The 25,939-nt window shown below is 38.0% G+C and overlaps 3 protein-coding genes across 21 annotated transcripts in view; 1 reads left to right on the top strand and 2 right to left on the bottom strand.

Annotated features, from left to right (window-relative positions):
- The window catches only part of Ide (Insulin degrading metalloproteinase), a 52,074-nt gene extending 26,738 nt beyond the window's left edge, over positions 1-25,336 (top strand). Inside the window, exons 16-19 of one of the 3 annotated variants that reach the window (XR_010947567.1) lie at positions 14,726-14,860; positions 14,959-15,168; positions 15,226-15,331; positions 20,411-20,515. Coding sequence is in view for 2 of the 3 variants with exons in the window: in XM_067757164.1 (XP_067613265.1) it covers positions 14,726-14,860; positions 14,959-15,168; positions 20,411-20,647 (582 nt within the window). In the remaining variant the exon portion in view is untranslated. Of the gene's footprint in view, positions 1-14,725; positions 14,861-14,958; positions 15,169-15,225; positions 15,332-20,410 lie in introns of all 3 variants that reach the window. The other 2 variants (XM_067757165.1, XM_067757164.1) reach the window with 2 other exon arrangements.
- Positions 1-25,939, bottom strand: part of LOC137233798 (uncharacterized) — a 66,127-nt gene that overhangs the window by 8,586 nt on the left and 31,602 nt on the right. For 14 of the 17 annotated variants that reach the window (XM_067757179.1, XM_067757180.1, XM_067757194.1 and 11 more), the window contains exon 5: positions 24,874-25,442. The exons of 1 other annotated variant lie outside the window; for it this stretch is intronic. In XM_067757179.1, coding sequence (XP_067613280.1) covers positions 25,230-25,442 — 213 coding nt within the window. In that variant the 3' untranslated portion in view covers positions 24,874-25,229. Of the gene's footprint in view, positions 1-13,262; positions 20,481-24,873; positions 25,448-25,939 lie in introns of those variants that run through there. 2 more of the 17 variants (XM_067757197.1, XM_067757181.1) reach the window with 2 other exon arrangements.
- Positions 8,120-8,586, bottom strand: LOC137254086 (uncharacterized). The gene is made up of 2 exons (XM_067791790.1): positions 8,457-8,586; positions 8,120-8,375 (listed from the first exon to the last, which is right to left on the bottom strand). The coding sequence occupies exons 1-2, from the start codon at positions 8,508-8,510 to the stop codon at positions 8,184-8,186; spliced, it is 246 nt and encodes an 81-aa protein (XP_067647891.1). The 5' UTR covers positions 8,511-8,586; the 3' UTR covers positions 8,120-8,183.

The raw sequence follows: 25,939 nt of genomic DNA on the forward strand, positions 1-25,939 counted from the left end.
TCCCTGGACTATGTTTCCCTTTGCTAGGACTTTTTTCAACCGTGCTGTTTCGCTGGAGCACTCTATGTCCGTACAGAAACTTTTCCATGAGTTTCTCTTCGCCCTGGTAATTTCACGCTTGTAGATCCTCAGTAGATCCCTGTACTCGTCCCGACACGCTTCGCTTTCCCCGGTCTTTGCGAGCTTAAACATTTCTTTTACCTGTCTTCTTAGAAGACTCAGGTCATTGCTCCACCATGGCGGTTTTGCTTTTCCTCTGAATCTTCTTAGAGGGCAAGCTTTGTTATACGCAGTCATAAGCGTCCTTGTTAGGAATTCATTCGACTCCTCCAGTTCCTCTACATTAGCAACCTCTTTGGGTTGTCCCAGTTTTGTTTCTACATGTTTCTGGCATTTGGGCCAGTTCGTTGACCTAGGGTTTCTAAAGGTTCCTCCCTTCTCTACCCTCTTTAGGGGGATGTTGAAGCTGATATACGCATGGTCGGAGAAGGATGGTCTATCAAGAACCATCCAATCATACCTTGATATATCACGCTCGGAGCTCAATGTAATATCCAGAACATTGCTGGATGTTGGACCAATGTATGTAGGAACATTTCCCCTGTTGGCTATCTGCAAATTGGTTTGCAGGATGTAACAAAACAGAGATTCGCCTCTCTCGTTCGTATCTGCTCTTCCCCACGCATTGTGGTGCGCATTTGCATCTGCGCCTATGACCAACCGCCCTTTGCGCCCTTTGCGCCCTTCCTCCTGTACTAGCCTTTTGCACTCCATCAGTGGGACCTCCGCAGCATGGGCCATGTAGCAAGACGCCAGGATAAATGCCTGCTTATTCTTTTGCTCAACGGCCACCGCTACGAGATCCTCAGTGGTGTAATTAGGCAGCATATATGAATGCAGCTGTTTCCTTACCATTACTACAGCTCGCACCCGTCCTTCCGCTTGCGCGTAGTAAACGCCAAACCCGCGCGCGCTAAGTCCAGAAACCTTTCCTCCCGATGAGAGCCACGGCTCCTGGATCAGCGCCACGTCAAACGAACCCTCCTCAAGGGTTAGGAGGAGTTCGCTCGACGCCACTTTACTGTGTTGGAGGTTTATCTGTAGGACTCGCAGCACCATTGGGCTGTTTGTCCCCCTCCAGCACCTTCGTCTTGACGTCGTCGTCCTCCCCTTGCTCTTGATTTATCCTCCGCCTGCTTGTTTATTTGGAAGATGTAGAACTGACCATCCTCGGTAGGCCGAGATACAGTAAGTACCTTCCAATCCTGTGTCGGTATGTTCGGATTCTGATTCTGCAGAAGTCGCAGTGTATCCTCCGACTTCATCACGCATGGTATCCATACCTTAACTTTTGGTACCGCGTGGATTTGCGCTTTATCCACCACCTCAAACTGCGCGTTCGTGCCTTGCATTTGGAGGTTTGGAACCACTTCCTCCAGCCACCGCAAGCTCGCGATGTTGTCGCACGCTATCATCTTCACACCATTATACCATCCCCCCGAATCAAAGGTTGGAAGGGGCTTACTTGGTTGTTCCCGCATCATCTTAAGCATTAAGCTAATAAGCTCCCTTTCCACAGATCTCCACCTTTCAGTGCTACGATCAACCAGCGCCACAGTCAGTGACTGCTTTGCCACATCACTCATCTTCTCGGGAAAAGCAGGAGTCTTAGAGTTATCTCCCTTTGGCACCTCCGAGAAAGCCGGAGTCTTAGCGTTAACTCCTTTTAGCGCCTCCGAGAAAGCCGGAGTCTTAGCGTTATCTCCCTTTGGCTTATCTCCTACTTCCTTAATTGGAACTTCCCTCTGACTCGCAGCTTTCGAGGTAGTTGCTACCTCGCTATTGGAGCCCATCTGTCTTACAGCTTTGGGCCTACTTGTCTTGTCTATGCGACTGCCCTGCCTCGCGGCTCTAGGACTGGGTCCTTTCTGCCTCTTGAAAGCAGGCTTGTCGCCTTCCGCCGAACGTTGCCTCTTCATTCTGCCATTAGACGCTTCTTCCTCCTCGTACCGGTTGCAGAACCGAGGGTTTCTCACAGCAAACCTTTTGAACTGCCTTCGACCTACTTCTACCGCTTCATGGGCCCATTCCAAGCGCTCGATCTCTACTTCTGTTGGGTCGATCACTGCTCCCAAGCGTTGTACAATTCTTAATGCTGCACGGTACTGCGAGAGAGCTCTTTTACTTCCTCTGCTCCGTACCCTTCTCCACTCTTCTACTCCGTTTTCATTTGTGTGCTTCTCCAACACGGAGTTCATTGAATCAGCACTACTCTCGCTCTCCGAGTCCGACGCATCGCTTAATTCGTATTTGTCGTCCTTGGATTGCGACTCAGTCCTCCTATTGCATCGTCCTTATTACAGTCAGGTAATGAGTCGTTCATCTTGGTCGTACGACCACCTGCCCGACAAGGCGGGCTCAGCGGTCCAGTATTATATACGGGGAAAGAACCGTCCGCCACAGCAGCGCCCCTTACTGTGGTAAGGCCATTAATACTTCCCGAGGTGGCCCGGTATCGGGAAGGCTCCGTTCGAATACAGCCAAATTTATCCCCTGGCTGCAAATCGTCCAATAGGCACGGTCCGCATAACACCCTGGATTAGGGGTTGGCAGTTCTTGGTCACCGACATCCCGCCGCCCTCGTATGAGACGCAACGGCGTAGATGTCAGTCCTAAACAGCTCCGCCTCATAGTCGGGCGCTATGGAGTTCGGCTAAGCCCTCACACCAACGACAAGGTGCCTACCCTAGTGAGGGAAGCTCTCAGCTGAGTATGTAATGTTCGAATTTAGCCTTTCTTACTTGTTAAGTTTTAGCGAGATTAACGCACAGCAACTTATTTTTATATCTATAGATTATATTATTTCTTTTTATTGAACACATCCGGCTTGATAGATTACGAAAAATCGAAATATTTTTGTTTAACTTGCCAACATTACCGCCAAAACAACGCCAATCAAAGTGATCAAAAATAGAGCTCGCATGTTTGTGCTGGAAAATCCCCAGTTAGTTAACTATCATTCAATGTAAACTAAATAATTGCGAATTCGTTTTTCAAACTCTGTTTTTATAGTTTTGCTTGAATATTCGAATGAAATATATAATTAAGACTTTATCTTAAAATGCATACATGGTATGATGCCTCGAATTCTGAGCAAACGATTTTGCGTATTTCTTAAACATGCAAAGTCTAAAAATAATACAAAAATCAAATGAAAAATCAGACCTTTTATAATTACATGTTTGGCTGTTGTAAACAAATTAAATGAACAAAATATTACAAAAGTGTTATTAGATAATATTGATATGAAAAATCATTACAATTCCATTACACCGTTCTTGCCACTTAGCTATTGTTTATGTCCTTGCTCTTTTCTTGGCGTCTTCAAATGGTCGCTCGATATTAGTGTTATGCAGATCGGCCATTTCGCTCGCCAGTAAGTTCACTAGGATTTTCCGGGTTAGGACCAGGATCGCGTCGTCGGACACCGTCCGATAAGCACTTGCTATTCTTATAGCTGCAAGACGGTATGCTGCTAATATATCTTTTTGATGAATCCGTTTAGATCCGTACCACACTGGTGCTGCGTATAGTATTATCGAGCTGGTTAATGTGGACAATAGCTGACGGGTGGCTTCGCTCGGATCACCAATGTTAGGCATTATTTGCATAAGTGCTCCATTAACTTTGGTAATTTTCTCTCCCACCCCTCTGAAGTGCTCTTTGAAAGTTAACTTAGAGTCAACGTGCACTCCTTAGTATTTTAGAGAACGAGCCGGACCCGTGCGCATCTTGCGCAACCCATATAAAATTCTCTTATCAAATATCAACAGAAATCAGCTGTTCTACCAATCAATTAAAACTTACATCTTGCGCTGCCATCTAGCGTATGATAGCAACTGCCGGTAATGCAGTGAAAATATTCACAGTAGTGCCATAGTAGAAATAGATTTCTTTGTGTGCTCACAATCGTTTATTTTTAACAAATTATTTTAATAAAATATAGCTAAACAAAAGCATTACGACCCAAATTGCCCAAAACTCGCTAATAGCCCGAATCTCCATCTTTACAACCAAAACTTTATTTATAGATTTGGATTCCAAATAAGAGCGAAAAAGGGACCCGTACATAAAAACAGCAATTAAAAATAATATATATGAACCTTTGAGGTGATTTGATGATCCCCCACAGTCAAGACTAATTCGTTCGCCGACAGCTTGGAGTTTACTAATACCACTTCTGTCTTCTAGCTATCCAACTCCAGTCCCGTATTGGTCAGCCATTCCTTTATTATTCCTACGGCGTCATTACATAATGCTTGAAGCAGGTCCAGTTTCTTGGCCACTACTACCACTGCAATATCATCAGCATATCCCACAATTGGCATGCTTAGAGTGACTTTAATAATTGTTAGTGTTAGTTAACAGAGTAGAGCTAAGCGGCCACCGTGGGCTACGCTTAACATAGCGGAAATCCTGGAGATAGCAACATCTATCTGCTATGTCTGAAATTAAGCTGCCTGAAAAGTTAATATTTCGCTTGACCTTTCAGCCTATTACTGTATGCGGAGGCTTTAAATGTATCTAAGTACATCTTTAGGCTTTTTACTCCATATGACGAAGAGATTAAGAGCCACGCCACTTAGATGGAAGGTAGGTAGGTTGAACTGGCCGGTCCATGAGGACCTCACATAGACTGATTGAGTCCGTAGTGTTACCAGAAGTTTGTTTTAACGACCAAACTGAAAAACCCTATCAAAAACCAGGACCTATGTTATAAAATAACTCCGTCCTCTTGGCAAATACTAGAAGCTTCCTAGGACTTAGATGGAAGAGTTCCAGCTCAAAAAAAAAAAATAAATAGATTTGTGTGTCGGTAGATTTAACTGATTTAGATTATATGTTGTTGTTGATGTAGCAGCAAATGGCGATACACTGAAATAACAGCCCTCGGGCGGGAAAAATCCCGAGTCGATCCGGTATATAGAACCGGCTGCCGTGGAAAGCGTCATACAGAGGTAATATCGTAGACTACAGTGTCCCGTATAATACCCAGTGAGAGCTCGTAGGTCCGCTCTGCCTTGATTAATGAGTTTGACTCGAAGCATAAACAATTTGGCATGATTTTACCACTTGCAGTCAATCCAGCGTTGTCTGAACTACTTTGTTTTCCAGTTACTTATGGCTTCCTAGTGTGTGCCTTTGAGAGTACACAGAACCACTTCATTGAATTCATGGCTAGGTAATCTGCTTGTCCATAACCTTCATGTCCTGATGCCCGAGAATCCATACTAGCAAAACCTTGTTTTCGACTCCCAGATCATTAAGGACTGCAATGCATTCATCAACTAGCTTAAAAGTAGTTGGGTAAGACGCCAAGGCATACCGGCTGGCTGTCTTAAATATTAAGGTTACTTCTCGAAGATCAGCTGTGTATCGATTTCTTGCAGTTCGGTCCATTTTCCCGACACCTAATTTCGATCCATACACGAAACAAACCTCTGTCAGGGCCAGTGAATGGATTCGCTATTTCACAAAGGATTTTCTGTTCACAATGGATATCTCAAACACCCGTGATATTCTCAGCGTAGGAATAGATATAAAGATGGAACAGTGAAAAAAATAACAAAGGCGTTGCTGGCTGGGTCATTTTATGCAGATGGACGAAAATGCTTCAGCCAAGAAACAGGCATATTTGGTGTTACTTGTTACGAAACGGCAAAAATTGCTTAGGCGGTTAAGATCCAATTAATAATGGAATTATACATACATTCACGTTTCATTACTTCATTTAACAAGAAGGTAGTTTGTGAAGTCACAAGCTTCTGATCTTCAAATAAGAATGCCTTTATAGTCCAATCATTTTAGGTAAAAAAAGGGCAAATCCCGGAATTTGAGATAAGAAACTGGACACTTGCATTCGCCTTTATTTTGACATTTCGTTGCAGGCATTAAAAGTCACGACAAATCGCATGTGCGCATCTTGAGATTTTCAAGGTCAAAGTCTGCAAAATTTTTTTCGTCGCTTCCTATGGCTTGCTCGCACTTTGTGTTCAGTTCGAAGTTGAACATCATGAAATTCTGCACAAGTTCAGCCTGAATGGTTTAACTATATCTGAATCAAACGGCAGAAAGCGTGAGGAGTCGCTGAAATTTTGCATCGACCTAGATTCGATAGTAATGGAGTGAATTCCTCCAAATTTTGTATTTGAACTAACATTGGGGTCGCCAGCAACAACGAGTTTTTTGCCACAATTCGGAAGCTGTAACTCCATTAATAATCACTTTTAATGCCATCTCAAATTTCGAAGTCAAAGCCTTAAATGACTGTACTATAACGTTATGTGCACATAAGAGATGCATTATAAATACGACTCTACTTTTTATACTCAGCTGAGCAGAGCTCACAGAGTATATTAATTTTGTTCGCATAACGGTAATCCGTAACGGCATAAACTAATCGAGATAGATATAGACTTCTATATATTAAAATGATCTGGGCGAAAAAAGAAATTCAATGAGCCATGTCCGTCCGTCCGTCCGTCTGTCCGTAAACACGATAACTTGAGTAAATTTTGAGGTACCTTAATGAAACTTGCTATGTAAGTTCCTGGGCACTCATCTCAGATCGCTATTTAAAATGAACGAAATCGAAAAATCACCACGCCCACTTTTTCTCTATCAAAAATTTCGAAAAACCGAAAAAGTGCGATAATTCATTACCAAAGACGGCTAAAGCGATGAAACTTGGTAGGTGGGTTGACCTTATGACGCAAAATAGAAAATTAGTGAAATTTTGGACAATGGGCGTGTCTCCGCACACTTTTAAAAGAAGGTAATTTAAAAGTTTTGCAAGCTGTAATTTGGCAGTCGTTGAAGATATCATAATGGAATTTTTTACTCCTATATGTGTGCTATATAAAAATTTGCAAAATCGGATAACGAACACGCCCACTTTAAAAAAAAAATTTAAGTCAAATTTAAACAAAAAATTTAATATCTTTACAGTATATGTATAAGTAAACATTCAACCCCAGCAATGTTATGGTGCAAAAAAAAATACAAAAATAAAAGAAAATTTCAAAATGGGCGTGGCTTCGACCTTTTTCATTTAATTTGTCTAGAATACTTTTAATGCCGTAAGTCGAACAAAAATTTACCAGTCCTTGTGAAATTTGGTAGGGACATATCTTCTATGATGGTAACTGTTTTCTGTGAAAAAGGACGAAATCGGTTGAAGCCACGCCCAGTTTTTATGCACAGTCGACCGTCTGTCCTTCCGCTCGGCCGTTAACACGATAACTTGAGCAAAAATCGATATATCTTTACTAAACTTAGTTCACGTATTTATCTGAACCTGCTCTATCTTGCTTTAAAAATGGGTGAAATCCGACTATGACCACGCCCACTTTTTCGATGTCGAAAATTTCGAAAAATTAAAAAAAATGCCATAATTACATACCAAATAAAGGGATGAAACATGGTAATTGGATTGGTTTATTGGTACGCAAAATATAACTTTAGAAAAAACTTTGTAAAATGGGTGTAACACCTACCATATTAAGTAGAAGAAAATGAACAAATTCTGCAGGGCGAAATCAAAAGCCCTTTGAGCCAAGGCAGGAATACTGTTCGTGGTATTACATATATAAATAAATTAGCGGTACCCGACAGATGATGTTCTGGGTCACCCTGGTCCGCATTGGTCGATATCTCGAAAACGCCTTCACATATACAACTAAGCCCATTTTTTAAAACCCTCATTAATACCTTTCATTTGATACCCATATCGTACAAACACATTCTAGAGTCACCTCTGGTCCACCTGTATGGCGATTTCTCGAAAAGGCGTCCACCTATAGAACTATGGCCCACTCCCTTTTAAAATACTCTTTAATACCTTCCATTTGATACCCATGTCGTACAAACACATTCCAGGGTTACCCTAGGTTCATTTTCCTACATGGTGATTTTCCCTTATTTTGTCTCCAAAGCTCACAGCTGAGTATGTAATGTTCGGTCACACCCGAACTTAGCGTTCCTTACTTGTTCCTTCCTAAAAATGGCCAAGCTTAGCATTTTTTTTTTTTTTTTTTTTAAATAAAATAAGGCAACACAATTTTTCTGTACTCCTCTGTTTTATTGCTTTAAAAATTTGATATAATGCTCTTAACTATACCCTTCTACTTGCCGCCACCACCGCGACCGCCAGCCCCTCCACCCATGTTAGCTCCCATACCAAAACCCATACCAGCACCTGCACCAGCACCACCGCCTGCACCGCCACCAGGAGGTCCTTGTGCGGCACGACGTGAGCGTCCCACAAAGCCACTTATACCACTAGGCATTTCAGGCATTTGTGCGGTTGCCGAGTGCTGAAAAAAAAAATCCAAAAAATTTTAAACAAATTAGTAGAAAAATAGTATATTAATTTTTGAAAATTACAATCTTCTTACCAACATAACAGCCAATACACTGCATATCAGTGCAACCAATATTAGACAGCGCATTTTTCTAGGTCTCTCTTTTTCGCAACTTTTTAGAATGTAGCCAATTCAACACTACATGTTTCTCTGTTGACCACACACACTTTTTATAGCTTAAATTTGAAATCCGAATTTCACATGATCTTTGTATTGCGTGTCAATCACTAATAACTAATAGCTTGCTTCTAAGCCAAACATGCAACAATGATTCCGGTCGCAGATATAAGGTACTTTTTTTTGCAAACTTCTACCGGAAAGATCAAACAGATTAAAAAATGGAAGATCCTATTTCCATTGGTTTTTGCTTCACGTCTTACGAAGCAAGCTAAATTTTAGGTGTTTGTCTGCTCCGGCAGACTTCGTTACTTACTTACTTTATTAGCGCTTAACCTTTTAAACGGTTTCAGCCGTCCAAAAAGGCACGACAGTTGCTTCTTTGTTGAGCTAACTGGTGCCAATTCGTCACACCAAGGAAACTGAAATCGTTTACCACATAGTACTTCCAGCGGAGTTGCAGCCGCCTTGCTTCCATAGGCGATTCCGAGCCAGAGCATCATTTCTCATTCTCTTAACATGACCTAGCCAGTGTAGCCGTTGTTTTTCAATTCGCTGGACTATGTTGATGTCTGCATAAAGCTCGTACTGCTCATCATTAAACCTTCTTCGGTACTACCCATTTCCGATGCGTAGAGGCCCATACATCTTTCGAAGAACTTTTCTTTCGAGCACTCCAAGAACCGCCTCATCTGAGGTTGTCATAGTCCATGCTTCCGCACCATGTAGCAGAACGGGTACGATGAGTAACTTGTTTGACGAGAGAAGACTTTACTTTTCAGTTGCGTACTTTGCGGAGACTTTGTTTTTTCCTCATTCACCATCAAGCCCATATTTTCCGTATCTTTTTCAAGTTTGAAGTAAATAGAACTTGCGATGCGGGTGTTTAAATCGATGTTCTCACTGTCGTCGGCATACGTAGCTGGACAATTTTATAGAAATTGTTTCATAGCGGTTAAGCTCTGCAGTTTGTGCAATTTTTTTCAGGAACAAAATAAAGAAATCGCACCATAGGGGGCCACCCTGTCTCAAACCTCGTTTAGTTTCTAACGGCCCTTCCCAATGCTGGCTGAGCTGCTCGTGTTGGTCAGCGTTATTTTGCACAGCCATGTCAACTCTTTTTTCCCGGTTTTTTCCAAAATTTAGCGCATAGTGAAAATCTGGTCTGAAGCCACACTGATAAGGTCCAATCAGCTTGACAGGACCTTTTATGATGAGTTGCTTAAAAAGCTGACTCCGCGATATTTTGGCGCAGCTGCATGATTCTACTTCTTGTGGATTGGGCAAAGATTCCAGACGTTGGGCATGCACTCGCTCTACCTAACCTTGCAAAAAGTTGATGAATGCACCTAACCAACTCCTCGCCGCCGTAATTGAATATCGCCGCAGGCAATCCGTGAGCCCCTTCGATCTTGTTTTTTAATCTGGCTATCGCTTGTCTTACTTCGTCATAGTCAGATGGGGAACGCTTCATCACGTTCCATCACCATCGATTACGGGTTCGGGTTCATCATCTTCCTTGGGCGTTTCATCGAGCTCACAATTTAGAAGCACAGACAAGTGTTACCTACATAATCTAAGTATCCTCTGGACATCGATTATCAGGTCGCCCTTTTCGTTTTCACAGGAGTTTGCCCCGGGCTTAAAACCTTCTGTCTATCGCCGAAGCTTTTGCAGCTAAACCCCTTGCATTCACGCCTCTCCCTCTCTGCCTCTGCTTTTATTCCTGTGAAAGCATCTCGCTTCCCTTTTTAATTCGCGGTAGCGTTCACGCACTCTTTTTGTTGCGTTCGCTCCTAACGTAGCCCTGTTGGCAGCGCCTTAGGTTGCAACGTGGCGTTCTTCATCGTACCAGTTGTTTTTTCGTGGTTTCCGGTAACTAATATTTTCCTCGTCGGCGGAACGAAGTGCTTTAGAGATATTCTTCCACTGCTCCTGTATTCCTTAAGGTTGATTTGTGCTCTCAGCGAGCAGGCGTGAGAGTCGAGTTGCGAAATCATGGTCAGTCTGTTGCCATTACAGACTTTCGATATCTAGCTTTCCTTGTATTTTTTGTTTCTTGCTCTTAGCTGCGTCGAGGCGGGCACGTTTTTTAGCTGCGACTTGATAGTAATCCGAGTCGATGTTAGGTCCGCGAATCGTGCGTACATCTCAAACACTGCAGGGACGGACGGCATGTCTATTACAACGTGGCCGTTCTGATTGCGTGTATTTCAATTTTAGGACAGCCATGTAGCTTGATATATCTTTATATATAAACTTGGTGCTATGACCATGTTTCGAGCATCAGCGAAGTCGTTCAGCCTCAGCCCATTAGTGGAGGTTTCGTTTCGGAAGCTGAACGTGCCGAATGTGGGACCAATAAACACACTATCATGGCGAGGGCATCGCTCGCATGTGCCTCCTTCACATCAACGTCCTTCTTCTCCTTCGGTGCATGGGCGCAGATGAATGAGATATTAAAATTTTTTGATTTTATACGTATAGCGGCGAGACGTTCGTCCACATGCGTGAAAGATAGTACAAGCCTATCTCCCCGACAAATCAAACACCGAAACTGCGCTTTTTGCAATGCCACTCCGAAAAATGTCATTATTTTTAATTGTCTTTTCCTCCTTACTTCGCACATCACTGTTTCAGAATGGCGGTGATGTCGGCTTTTGCTTTCATGAGGACATCAACCAGCCGGGCATCGGTAACAATCCCATTAAGGGAACGGACTTTCCAGGTTTATGCGCTTCAAATCACAAGCGTTTAAAAGTTGTGTATGAGTTTAAGCGGGGATTGCCCTTATTGCTTTAAATGTATGAAAACATTTATTTGAAGCAATTTTTAATTTATTTAATAATTTGTCCATCCTGATGTCACGTTGTTTAAATTTTTCCCAAATTATTAAATAAATTATAAATTAAAAATTGCGTCAAATAAATGTTTTCATACATTTAAATCAATAAGGGTAATCCCCTCTTAAAAACTCATACAAATAGACAACATTGGTGTTAATTCGTTGTAGTTCTGTAAATAGAACAAAGCAACAACACCAAATTTCTCTGAAACCGCCTTACCAACGCATAACTTTACCATATGATGCCATACGAAGTATGGACTATGAATAAAGAAAATATGCAAAGAAGGCAATTGGGATAAGGTTTACAACAACTAAGGCATGACGTGGCTGAATGCGTTTATAACTCTTCAACCATCGTAGGAGTGCGGGTTCGAATCCCACTCCCGGGAGAAAAGGCTTTGAAGAGATTTAAAAAAGGTATAATCGAAACAGCTGTCGCCTTGTCCGTCCTGATGTCACGTTGTTTAAATTTTTCCCATATTATTAAATAAATTATAAATTAAAAATTGCGTCAAATAAATGTTTTCATACATTTAAAGCAATAAGGGTAATCCCCGCTTAAAAACTCATACAAATAGACAAAATTAGTGTTAATTCGTTGTAGTTCTATAAATAGAACAAAGCAACAACACCAAGTTTCTTTGAAACCGCCTTACCAACGCATAACTTTACCACATGATGACATACGAAGTATGTATAGTGCATAAAGAAAATATGCGAAGAAGGCAATTGGGATAAGGGTTACAACAACTAAGGCATGACGTGGCTGAATGCGTTTGTAACACTTCAGCCATAGGAGGGCGGGTTCAAATCCCACTCCCGGGAGAAAAGGCTTTGAAGAAATTTACGTTGTTTAAATTTTTCCCAAATTATTAAATAAATCTAAAAGTTTTGCCGAAGACGTTTTTTTATCTTTATCCGAGGCTTTGTTAGGATCTTCATTGGAGTTTGATTTTAATTGGCGGGCGCACAAAATGCTCAGTGGGGATGAGACATTGATGATGCACGTTTTTATACCGAACCGCTTGATCCAAGACAGACGCCCGCTTGCAGCAGCACCTTTTACTGATGAAGTGTCCCAGCTAGCCCTTAATCCGATTACGACAGGGTAGCCTAGCTAAGTTGTCGCCTTCTCACATCACACCAAACGGGTGTTCAGTGCTTTCCTAAATACTTGGCCGAAAGCGACCGGAATTAGTGAGCTGCTTGAACCGCATGCAAAAGAATCACCCTGGTGAATGGCGATCAGAAGCTTTCCCCACTTAAGTGAAATTCTACATGCGGCTCACCCTCCCTAAACATAAATTGAATAGTGTTCGAAATCGATAAGCTTTCATAAAAAGTACACTGAAAGAAAAAGACTGGTAAAATCAACCGATCCATCGCAACAAGATGTTGAATCAACTGCGCACAAATCGTTAATTCGTAATTGACCGTTTTAGCAGTCAAATCAACAAAAAAAGTTGTTTAATTATACTTTACCCATAGTTTTGTTACATTAACAATTATTACTGTGGCTCTAAGAATACCAATCAAAACTGTTAATATGAAAGCGATTTCTGTTCTTTTGAAATTACCAGTGCAAACTCTTAAATTAACAGATTTAATGTTAAAATGAGACTAACAGCGAAAGTCGTAGAAATTACAGAGATTTTTGTTCATTCGAAATAACCAGCGTAAACTGTTAAATTAACAGAGTTTATTGTCGAAATGACACTACCAGTGAAATCTATTGAAATAACAGATATTTGTTTTTTCTAGATTAATAGCGTAAACTTTTACATCCACAGAGTTTTCTGTTTATATGACATAAATACTTGTGGAAAAATAAAGCCGGATAAATATATATTTAAACTTACGTAGTTTTTTTTTATTTGTATAAATTACACATAAGTACATTTCATTTCTAATAATTTTATTGCTATATTTAGTAATATTAATTAAAATAATAATAACTTAAATCTGAATTCAAATAAACAAAACTTGTTCCGAATTACCATCGGCAGCTTTGTACGAAAGTATGTTGCCATATAAATATAAATATGTGAATACATAAATACGCATCTTTGCTACATATATATTTGCTACATACAAATTCACACACGCGTTAGTGCATGCCCTGGCGAAAATAGCGGCACTGCACCGTTTGTTAAACCACATTGGCGTCGGTTTCAAGAACTTTATTTCAAATTTTTCTTCAAAAATTTTAACCATATTGTTATATTATAATTATATTTATATTTGTGTGCGCACATTACATATAAAATCTTTCCATTTTCTTTGAATTTAAAACAAAAAATAGTAGTCACAAAACTGATTCTCAATTCCTTCAGTTGCAGCTCAGCTCATTCTCAATTTCTTCTCTCGCATGTAGTTGGCACACTTGATTGTTTCGAACAAAACTTGTAGTATAAATGTTTGACGTATATTTTAAAAAGAGAACTTGTAAGTTATAGAAAAGTAAAGAATCAAATCGCGGGAAGGTAATTCACCACTGGAGTAACTTTACATGTAATTCGGCAAGTTTTATTTTCGTAACACTTTATTTTGAAACGATTCCAAAACAACTCAAACTTTTATGCTTTCGGAAACATCAACATTAAAAAAGGATGTTTTTTATTATCTTATTAGATTCATTCGCGTGAGCGAAAATTCGTAAAAACTTGAACAAAATGTTACTAACTTTGGAAAAATCCTGTTCGTTCAAACAAAACTTTTGCAAGAAGAGGGCGCAATTTTGCATTTCTCTTGGAGTAGAAGTTGCAAAATTGTACGCGATAATTAGGTGTCCTGGTATCGCATAATTTTTTGCAGTGTTATGCACAGTAAATTCAAAAAAGAGTTTTTTCGTTTTGTATGAATAACTGAAAAACTAGTTTTTTGTTGTTTTCCCAATTTGTGTGCTTTTTCGATTTGGTGGTTTTCTTATTTTGGTGTTTTTTTAACAAGTGGCACCATCGTCGTAAGTACATAGTAGAGAGCGCAGTGAGCGTAAAATTCTCTTTGAAATTTGCGCATGCATTGACTGTTGTTCGCTGTTGAAAGGCCAATGAGATCAGTTGTGTTAACAGACAAATTAGTTAGATTGATTAGGAATCTGTAAATTTTACAGAATTTTGTTAACTTAAGAGCGACAATTTCTCTTCTGTTGAAATGACTAAACTAATTTGTTCGCTTGACAAAGAAATCGGTCGAATTAACCATAATTCGATCAATTTCACCGAATCTCCGTTAAGTCAAGAATAACAGAACCGAATTTTTGATTTTAATAGCACCATTTCTTTCAGTGTAAACGAAATTCATCATCAAATTATTATCGTTTTTTATTTTTCTTTAGGAACAACTTGGCTACATTGTCTTCAGTGGCATACGTAAAGTAAATGGTGCGAATGGTATACGCATTATCGTACAATCCTCAAAGCATCCATCCTTTGTCGAGGATCGCATTGAAAGTTTCTTGGAAAATCATTTGGTTAGTAAATATACATTTATTTAAGTAAACATACAACAATATATAGCATATCCTAAAATTATATAATACAACATTTTCCTTTGTTTTCAATTTTACAGAAAATCATGGAAGATATGCCACTGGACGAATTCCAACGCCATAAGGAGGCTTTAGCGTTAAAGAAGCTAGAAAAGGCTAAAAATATTTCACAACAATTTAGTCAGTTTTACAATGAAATTGCTTTAGGGCAGTATCATTTCGAACGTGATGAGGCCGAAGTGGCGATTTTGCGTAGAATAACGAAGGAGGAATTTCTGGAGTGCTTTAAGGTAGAAACGCAGAATTTTATGTTTTTGTAGCGGGAAGAGCTTGAATATAAATTTCAGGTTAAAAATGGAAGGACTGCAACTATCCAAAGAATGGAAGAGGGGAGAAAGTAATCAGACAAATAGGGTAAAAAGGAAAACGGAAATCCTTTAAAATAGAAGGCTCGTATGTGGACGGAGTTTGTTTATGTATTCTTAACATAGAGTAGTATGCAATTTTGAGTAAGTGCGTGGTGCCACGACCCTTCAGGAAAAAAGTGTGGTTCCCCGTAACTTCGAAAATGTTTCATTTCTCTATGGTTGGGATGAAGTAGCGAAATATTGGGAGAAGAGATGAAGATTAGGTTAGAAAGAGAAAGGCATAGCCAGAAGAAACGAAAACCCAGGGAAAGGGAGATCAGAAAACAATAGCATGGAGAAGATCTGTTAGAGAACTGGATAGCGAGAAGGTAGAAATAGAAAGGGTGAAAAGACGGAGAGCAAGAGCAATGGAGCGTGAGACGAGGAAGGGAAATGGAGATAAATCGGCAGTGGAGTGCAAAAATAATAAAATGAAAGATGGAGAGAAGGGTAGTCGGATAGCAGGAAAAGTGAATGAAAAACGGCGTTAAAAAGGATGAAAGAGTGTCACAGGAATTCCAAAGGAAGGGGTGGAGAAAAGGGAACAGGAGGGGAGGAGAAAAGGAGGGAGTTGAGGCAGAAGCCAAAAGTCTGAAGAGGGCGAAAAGTCAAAGGAAGAGGGACGGGCGAAGGGAAAGCAAGGGGGAGAAAGCAAGGAAAAGTGGGAGCCACACAGGTTTTGTATAAATTTCGGGGGCGTCGAACGTTGGGGTCTAACCCAAAACAGCCCGAACGGTGAAACCATCTTTTATACGTGACAAACTGGCAAGAGTACGACCGTCTGAGGTAAATCCTTTTCCGACATATACAGCAGAACCACAGCCTTTGACCGTTAAATTAGGCTCAATATCATCCCGGAACAGGAGGCTATGGAGGAGTGCAGCAGCAAGGAGCTGCTCCGAGGATGAAAGTATGTGGGAGGACGCAGCAAATAGAATGGAGTAACACTGAAATTACAGCCCTTGGTGGGGAAAAAACCCAGAGTCGCTCCGGTGCATAGAATCGGCTGCCGTGGCAAGCGTAAAAGGGTGAAGCAGAAGCAAGTTAAACCAAAGTGGGGATAGGACACCACCTTGCGGCACACTTTGTTTAATTCTTCTTGGTTTTGATGTTACATTTCTGAACAGCACCGGTGCTTGCACACACAGACAATTTGCAGTTCACTTTTTGAGACTTTTAGAAAGAATAGATCCTTCCAAGTCTTACAGTAACGTGGTGTGATTGACTGGTGCTGGGGTTCTTGATTCAAATTTTCGAAAACCATGCTGGTGATTAGCAAGTCGCAGGTTTGCTTTTAAATAAGGAAGCAGGACCATGCCAAGTGTTTTAGCCACTGGCGTTAGAAGAGATATCGTACGATATGAGTCTCCGAAGTTAGCTGGTTTCCTAGGGTTTAGTAGCGGTAGCACAATCGCGATTTTTCATGGATGATGATAGTGGACAGAGACAGATTGAAGACGTGCGACAGGTATTTTAAGCCCTCATGGCAAAGGTTTTCAAGCATCGGCATGGCAATCCAATCCGGGCCTACTGTTTTAGATAGCTTAGCAAGCTAGCCATCAGGCATGCTTAACGGTGATGATAATAGGAGACGCGCTGTGTTTATGCTTATGTGCGCGCCTGTTGACATGCCGTCTGGATTTGTTGACCGAGGAATGCATTTAAATTTATCCATTTGTTATTTTCTTTGTTTATATCTTTACCTTTTTTTATACTCAGCTGAGCAGAGCTCACAGAGTATATTAATTTTGTTCGCATAACGGTAATCCGTAACAGCATAAACTAAGCGAGATAGATATAGACTTCTATATATCAAAATGATCGGGGCGAAAAAAGAAATTCATTTAGCCATGTCCGTCCGTCCGTCCGTCCGTAAACACGATAACATGAGTAAATTTTGAGGTATCTTAATGAAATTTGTATGTAAGTTCCTGGGCACTCATCTCAGATCGCTATTTAAAATGAACGAAATCGGACGATAACCACGTCCACTTTTTCGATATCGACAATTTCGAAAAACCGAAAAAGTGCGATAATTCATTACTCAATACAGATAAAGCGATGAACCGCCCACATTTAAAAGAAGGTAATTTAAAAGTTTTGCAAGTTGTAATTTGGCAGTCGTTGAAGATATCGTAATGCAATTTGGCAGGAACGTTACTCTAATTACTATATGTGCGCTAAATAAAAACAAGTTAGGACGGGACTGTCTTCGACTGTGCCGAAGACTTCATACCTTTCATGAATGGGGCTGAGCAATAATCTTATCCCGTTCGTAATCTCCAAATAGTCGGATGTATAAGATAAGGAATATATAGTGAACAGATGTACATTCCTAAACGATTTTTAAGATAAATAAAAAATAAAAAATAGGTAGGTACTTTGTGTGAGGATGCAAAGTTTCAGGTTTTTTGTGGTCTGCGTGTAAAAACTGTGACTACGAATCACGTATTTCAACAATATATGACGTAAACGTAACTATTTGATGAAATTTAATGAATTTTGAAGATTCTAGCCGTAAAAAAGGGGCAAAAATGACAGTTTATATGGTGTATATAATATATATACCACCGATCTCTATGTTTTTTTCAGACAACAATATATGCTATATACGTAAGCATTTGGTTTATTTTGAAGCTTCTAGCTGTTAAAACGGGGCAGAAATTGCGCAAAGTTTCTTATCTGAACAATCGGTGGTATGAGGTATATACTATGTATACCGCCGATCTCAATGATTTTTCAGACATCAATATCTGCTATACACGTAAGCAGTTGGTGAAGTTTGAAGCTTCTAGCTGTTAAAATGGGGCTGAAATTGCAAAAAAAAAACATATATATATGTATATACTATATATACCATCATATATATATTATCTATATCACCGATCTCTATGATTTTTTTTACTATATACGTAAGCAATTGGTGAAATTTGAAGCTTATAGCTGTTAAAATGGGGTAGAAATTGCGAAAAGTTTCTTATCTGAACAATCGGTTGTATAAGATGTATACTATATATACAACCGATCTCTATGATTTTTTCAGACAACAATATATGCTATATACGTAAGCATTCGGTGAAATTTGAAGCTTCTAGCTGTTAAAATGGGGCTGAAATAATATATATATGCTATATATACCACCATATATATACTATATATACCACCGATCTTTATGATTTTTTGAAGCCTCTAGCTCTTAAAATAGGGCAGTAATTACGAAAAGTTTCTTATCTGAACAGTCGGTTGTGGGGGATATATACTATATATACGACCGATCTCATCGATTTTTTCAGACAACAATATGTGCAATATACGAAAGATACACCAGCTCACCAAATTTTATCAAGATATCTCAAAAATTGAGGGACTAGTTTGCATACAAACAGACAGACGAACAGACGGACAAACGGACATGGCTAAATCAACTCAGCTCTTCATCCTGATTATTTCGGTATACTGAATGGTGGGTCTGTCCTTTAAGGACTTACAATTTTGGGTTTCGTGACGTATTAATATACCATTTCATTTTCATGAAATGTATAATTAGCAAAATTGTATGACGAAAACGTCCACTTTAAGCCAAATTTTAACAAAAAATAGAAAATCTTTACAGTATATAAGTAAATTATGTCAACATTCAACTCCAGTACTGATATGGTGCAACAAAATACAAAAATAAAAGAAAATTTCAAAATGGGCGTGGCACCGCCCTTTTTCATTTAATTCGTCTAGAATACTTTTAATGCCATAAGTCGAACAAAAATTTACCAATCCTTGTGAAATTTGGTATAGGCATAGATTCTATGATAGATAGATTTTCTGTGAAAATGGACGAAATCGGTTGAAGCCACGCCCAGTTTTTATACACAGACCACCGTCCGTCCTTCCGCTCGGCCGTTAACACGATAACTTAGCAAAAATCGATATATCTTTACTAATATTAGTTGACGTACTTATCTGAACTCACTTTTTATTGGTATTAAAAATGGGCGAAATCTGACTATGACCACGCCCACTTTTTCGATATCAAAAAATGAAAAAAAATGCCATAATTCTATACCAAATACGAAAAAAGGGATGAAACATGCTGATTGGATTGGTTTTTTGACAAAATATAACTTTAGAAAAAGCTTTGTAAAATGGGTGTGACACCTACCATTATAAGTAGAAGAAAATGTAAAAGCTCTGCAGGGCGAAATCAAATGCCCTTGGAATCATGGCAGGAGTACTGATCGTGGTATTACATATATAAATAAATTAGCGGTACCCGACAGATGATGTTCTGGGTCACCCTGGTCCACATTTTGGCCGATATCTCGAAAACGCCTTCCCATATACAACTAAGGGCCACTCCCTTTTAAAACCCTCATTAATACCTTTAATTTGATACCCATATCGTACAAACAAATTATAGAGTCACCCCTGGGACACTTTATGGCGATATCTCGAAAAGGCGTCCGCCTATAGAACTATGGCCCACTCTCTTCCAAAATACTCTTTAATACCTTCCATTTGATACCCATGTCATACGAACACATTCCAGGGTTACCCTAGGTTCATTTTCCTACATGGTGATTTTCTCTTATTTTGTCTCCAAAGCTCTCAGCTGAGTATGTAATGTTCGGTCACACCCGAACTTAGCCTTCCTTACTTGTTATGTTTGTCTTTATCCTTGTGTATATCTTTATCTTTTTTTTCCTCTTTTGTATCTTTATTTTGATCACTTTCTTTGTCCTATCTTTATCTTAGTCCATATCTTTTATATTTATATTTACATTTTTTTTTGTCTTTATCTATATCTTTGCCTTTGGGTTTATCTTTATCTAAATCTGTATCCTTTACCTTTTCTTCTCTTCATTATCGCATTCATCTAGGTTTCATCTTAACTGTCACCTTAATTTTATCTTTATCTGCATTTTTCTTTGTATTTATCTTTTACTTAAGCCTTAACTTTGTTCATATAATCATTTTTATCTTGCATCTCTAGCGGCAATTGTTGAAGGCTCGCCGCAGTGGTTAAATCACTCGCTATAAAACGAGTTGTGCATAATAGTGGAGACACGAACCTCTGAGCTACGACGTGTTTTTTAGTTTTTTAAACTATATATATGTTATTTATTTACAGAGCTTTATTTCCAACAACGGTCCCGAACGACGAGTACTCTCAGTGCATATTATCTCCACCCAAGGCCAAACTGCCGCCGCCAATACAACCGAAAAAGAAGAAGAAGTTGTCATTACAAATATGGAAAGACATGAGAAAATTACCGATTTGGAAATATTTAAATCAAGCAAAGAACTATATCCAATTTGCTTGCCGGCATTGGATATTAAAGCCAAGGGTGCACGTAGTAAATTATAAATATAAAAATAGTAAAATTTATATTAAAATTATTTGCTTTCATGTATATGATGTATGTATGTATGTACGTACATTTTTTCAAAGCTTAAGGCTTGCGCATACGCTTAATTTTTAAGAAAAAAACATAATATATCTATATAGCGGAAAAAAAAATTAAAAATAAAAATAACCACGTCATTTTCACATTAAAATGGGAATTCTTCAATTTAAAATCAGAATATTCAGTTCAAAATAGGACATTTTCTATTCAATATCAGACTTGTCAAATTAAAATGAGAATGTTTCATTTTAAAATAAGAATTCTACATTTCAAAATTGGACACTTCACTTTAAAATGAGAAAACTTCTACTCAAACTAGGAAAAATTTAATTGAAAATCAGATTAGACAATCACCATATATATTATTTCTAATTGCTGTTTTTATGTGTGGGTCCCTTTTTCGCTCTTATTTGGAATCCAAATCTATAAATAAAGTTTTGGTTGTAAAGATGGAGATTCGGGCTATTAGCGAGCTTTGGGCAATTTTGGCCGCAGTGCTTTTGTTTAGCTATATTTTATTAAAATAATTTGTTACAAATAAACGATTGTGAGCACACAAAGAAATCTATTTGTACTATGGCACTATTGTGAATATTTGCACTGCATTGCCAGCAGTCGCTATTGTACGCTAGATGGCAGCGCAAGCTGTAAGTTTTAATTGATTGACGGCAGTTTCTATTATACGCTAGATGGCAGCGCAAGACAGCTGATTTGTGTTGATATTTGAGACTTAATGCGCACGGGTCAGGCTCGTATATATTATTTCTAATTGCTTTTTCTATAAATAAAGTTTTGGTTGTAAAGATGGAGATTCGGGCTATTAGCGAGCTTTGGGCAATTTTGGCCGCAGTGCTTTTGTTTAGCTATATTTTATTAAAATAATTTGTTACAAATAAACGATTGTGAGCACACAAAGAAATCTATTTGTACTATGGGACTATTGTGAATATTTACACTGCATTACCGGCAGTTGCTACCATACGCCAGATGGCAGCGCAAGATGTAAGTTTTAATTGATTCATAGAACAGCTGATTTCTGTTGATATTTGATAAGAGACTTTTAGATATTGGTTGCGCAAGATGCGCACGGCTCGTATAAAATAATAAACATGCTATTAAAAATATGAAAATTTCATTTAAATATTAGAATATGCCTATTATAATGAGAATACTATATTTGAAATTGAGAAATAATTAGAAAATGTGAAAATTTTGTTTAAATATGAGACAACTATTATTTGAACCTCATTTGTTTCAGGTTAGAATAAAATAATGTTTGAGAATTTCACTGTGCCCTTAGATCTTTGTGCTTTCGTCTTTTTCAAAACACTTCTCCCACTATTAGATCCTTTAGAAAAACAAGAAATTTATTTTGGATAAGAAATCGCATATACTTATGTTCTTTCTAGTCGAAGTTAGCCAAGATGTATTCCTTTTTTTCGGGCGATAACATCACCCTTCACAACAACTTACTCAGCAATAGTAGTAGTAATAGTAGTGCTGTAGCTTCATATAGAAAATACTAAACCTGTAGGCAATTAAATAGAATCAATTTTTTATAAAAAAATCTCTCTAATTTTTAGTTGATGATTTCTTCTTTTCAAATAAAACTTTGTCCTTTTGAAACGGTTTTTTCTAATTTTTAAATGAAATGTTCTCATTTTGTAGTGGATTTTCTAATTTTCAAATAAATGTTGCGTATTTTTAAATAAATGATTCTCATTTTTATGTGGCTGTTCTGGTTTTCAAATGTAGTTGTTTCATTTTAAACGCAAGATTTCTTACATTAAATTTACTAATCTCCTTTTCAAATCAAGCTTTCTTAAATTAAACGGAAGCTTTCTCATTTTAATTTTTCTATTTTGATTTTCAATTTGGCGGCCGCCGTGGTGTGATGGTAGCGTGCTCCACCTACCACACCGAACATCCTGGGTTCACACCCCGGGCAAAGCAACATCAAAATTTTAGAAACAAGGGCCGTAATCGTAGTCATTGACAAAAATACTCTTTAGTTAAAATCTTGCCTAAATTAAAAATGGGATTTAAAATTTTGGTCTGCCATAGACATATTAAATACAGTTTTCAGCTAAAATAAGCATGGGGAGGGTATCCGCATGAAGAAAAGGTATGGATTGGCGCTATGAAGAAATTTTTTAGAAATTTTAAAAATTCACCCTGTTCCTTACAACCGTGGTTACTTGACTCCAAGTATAAAAAATGGTAATTTTTTACTTGAAAAAAAAACTCTTACAATAGCACAAAAATTGTCAAAGGAGTACCTGAAGACGCGTTTTGAGCATAATTCGGCGGCGGATAATTACCATTCAATTCTATTTAAAAGTTATTAGCAAACGTAAAAATTTGTAAAAATTCGCTGTTTTTTATCAGCCGTAAATTTAAAATTGCACAATCTTTTAATTGAACATGAACATACTTATTTAAAGAAAATTTACTTAATTTCGTTCTTAAAAACTTATTTAAATCTCGCAACATAAACGAATAGGTAGTTGAAGCGGATTTGGGCTCCTTAAAGCAAAGGAAGCCACAAGGCGATTCACTCACACACTCGTATTCATGTTGAATAGTTTATATAGTTTGTAAGAATTTTGTAAAGAAAAGTTGTTTGCATTAAGACAGATGTGACGGTCAAAATGATGCAAACCTTAAATGTTAACCGTTAAAGCCGTTTAATTTAATAGACCCGAAACCGAATAGGGATATCCTAACCTCAATACTAATAAGTATGCAGGACATTCAATGATAATCAAGTTAAATCAAATTTAAGTTTGTCTTCGCAAAGTCAGCATAAATAAAAGGAGTTTAATATAGTTTTCCATAGGAAAAACCTGCAAAGTGTAATTTCCTTTTACATTTGAAAATCATTGAACTCAAGTCGATCATGACATAGACTAAGAGGGTGCTAAAGCGGGGAAGAAGTTCAGCAGAGCCCGTACCAAGCAGTTCTTAAAATTTTTGTTGCTAATCCTTGTTCTACTCCGTGTTTTATTTCTCGCTTTCTTTTAAGAGGAATTGGCAAATGTAAAGGGGGATAGAAGACACAAAAGAAAATGCCAGCATAATTGAATTCAAGAATTCTGTAATGTAATTCAATAATTAGAAGTCGGAAATAAGAAATTGTTCTTTTATTAATAGATATTCACAAAAAATCGAATAATTACCCTCAAACGGCTGCGAAACTGGTGAAAATTGTATCAGCGAAAACGACTTTTTAGTAAATTCTATCCTGTGTACAACAATATCACCAAAATTACATCAACCACATGAAAGTCTTAAACTTTTTTTTTGCTAAAATATCTTGACAGAGTAAAAGATTGAGGCCTTCGGATTATTGCTTCCGAAATTAAAACGCGTCATTTGACACCTCTCCCGAAATTTTTTGACATGTATTAAAAATCGACGCCTGTGGTAAATAATTCCTTCCATTGAACACTTATTTCTATATTTAAATCCAAAATCAATATAGGATGCTACTTTTTCCTCAAAAGATACTAAAATATCAAAACTCACAAATATCTATGAATGCGGAATAGTCTTAATTAAAGATTTCGCATATGTGGAGCCAAGTAACCATCGCATATTTTAAGATTGTGTAATTTTCATCACAAACATATTAATACGCAATCTAGGTATAATAAATTAGCTCCTGACGTATATTTGCTTGTCGGGGAAGCCTTTTTTCACTTCCATTTCAGTTCATCGAATTTAAATAGCAAATTGTTTAATTTCTCGCAACTTTTGACAGCAGACCACCAACTTAAAAAACTAAAATCGGGCTCATGTCATTTTAAATTTAAAAGACTTTTTTAGAGATAAAATAGTGTTTAAGTGGACTATGACAAACTTAAAATGATATTTAATTTTGAACTTGTTTAAACCAATAAAACTATTTTATTTTGACTATGATTACGGGCCAAGGTTTTTCAATTAGTAGAAAATTTTTCTAAGTGGGGTCGTCCCTCGGCAGTGTTTGGCAAGCACTCCGAGTGTATTTCTGCCATGAAAAGCTCTCAGTGAAAACTCATCTGCCTTGCAGATGCCGTTCGGAGTCGGCATAAAAACAAGTAGGTCCCGCCCCGCCAATTTGTAGGAAAAATTAAAAGGAGCACGACACAAATTGGAAGAGAAGCTTGGCCTAAAATCTCTTCGGAGGTTATCGCGCCTTACATTTATTTTTTTATTTATTCTGATTTTCAAATGACGTTTTTTTTTTGTTTCGAGTTGAAGGTTTCTCAATTTAATATGAAAACGGTGTAGAACGCAAATGGCTCGGTGTGCGTTGCATTAATAATTGTATGTTATGTATTATACTATATTTGTAATCGATTATATATTTTAATTTTTAACTGACATCACTGCTTGTTCGCGCTTTATTTGTTTCAATTTAACTATTTTTACTATTCGCAAGAAAGACACGTTTATTATGATACAATATTACAAATTAAAGGAAGATGAATGTTTGTATAAGAAATCCACATAAGATTATTTATTAAATGCCGCACTTGAAAACAAATATTATTACATTTATAACAAAATCAACAAACCATAAAAATATGCAATATGTATGTATTTATTTAAAAACAAACAAAAAAGATAATTAACTATAAATAAAGAAAAATTTGTATTAGTAATGAATCGTTTTTGATGTATGGACTTTTGAGTAATGCGCTGTTTGGGATGATAAAACCCGTTTCGAGATTGTTGAGCTCTTGCGATACTAAATCCTTCGAGCGCTGGCTGTGCTGCAAATGATAGTTAAGAAAGGGGAAGCAAAAATAAGTCGCATACTCAAAAATGGTTCAAGTTATGGAATTATAAGTTTATACATACCTCGTTACGTTAATTGACAAAGTCCCTAACCAATCGAAATATGATTTTTGATAGATTTTGGGATGATATATGAAGATACGTACTTCTTCACTAAAAATGTGAAAGTATAATAAAAAAGTAAGGAAGTCTAAGTTCCGGTCTAACCGAACATTATATACTCAGCGTGAACTTTAATTGTACATTTCATTTCAGATAAATAACTTTTCTACATAACACATGGCACGGCCCGTTTAAAAAAATGTCTCCCCATTTCCTCTTACAATAAAACTTGATAAGTGAAATATCATTGATTCAAGACTATTTTTTGCTAAGCTATAGCTTATTATTCTAGTCTACGACCCTTGTTTTATATCTAAACTGCCGTGGTCTTTAACCGATCTCGTCCATTTTTTTTCGTTGTGAAT

Source organism: Eurosta solidaginis, chromosome 5 (assembly GCF_040869045.1).
Source record: "Eurosta solidaginis isolate ZX-2024a chromosome 5, ASM4086904v1, whole genome shotgun sequence".
NCBI lineage: Eukaryota > Metazoa > Arthropoda > Insecta > Diptera > Tephritidae > Eurosta > Eurosta solidaginis.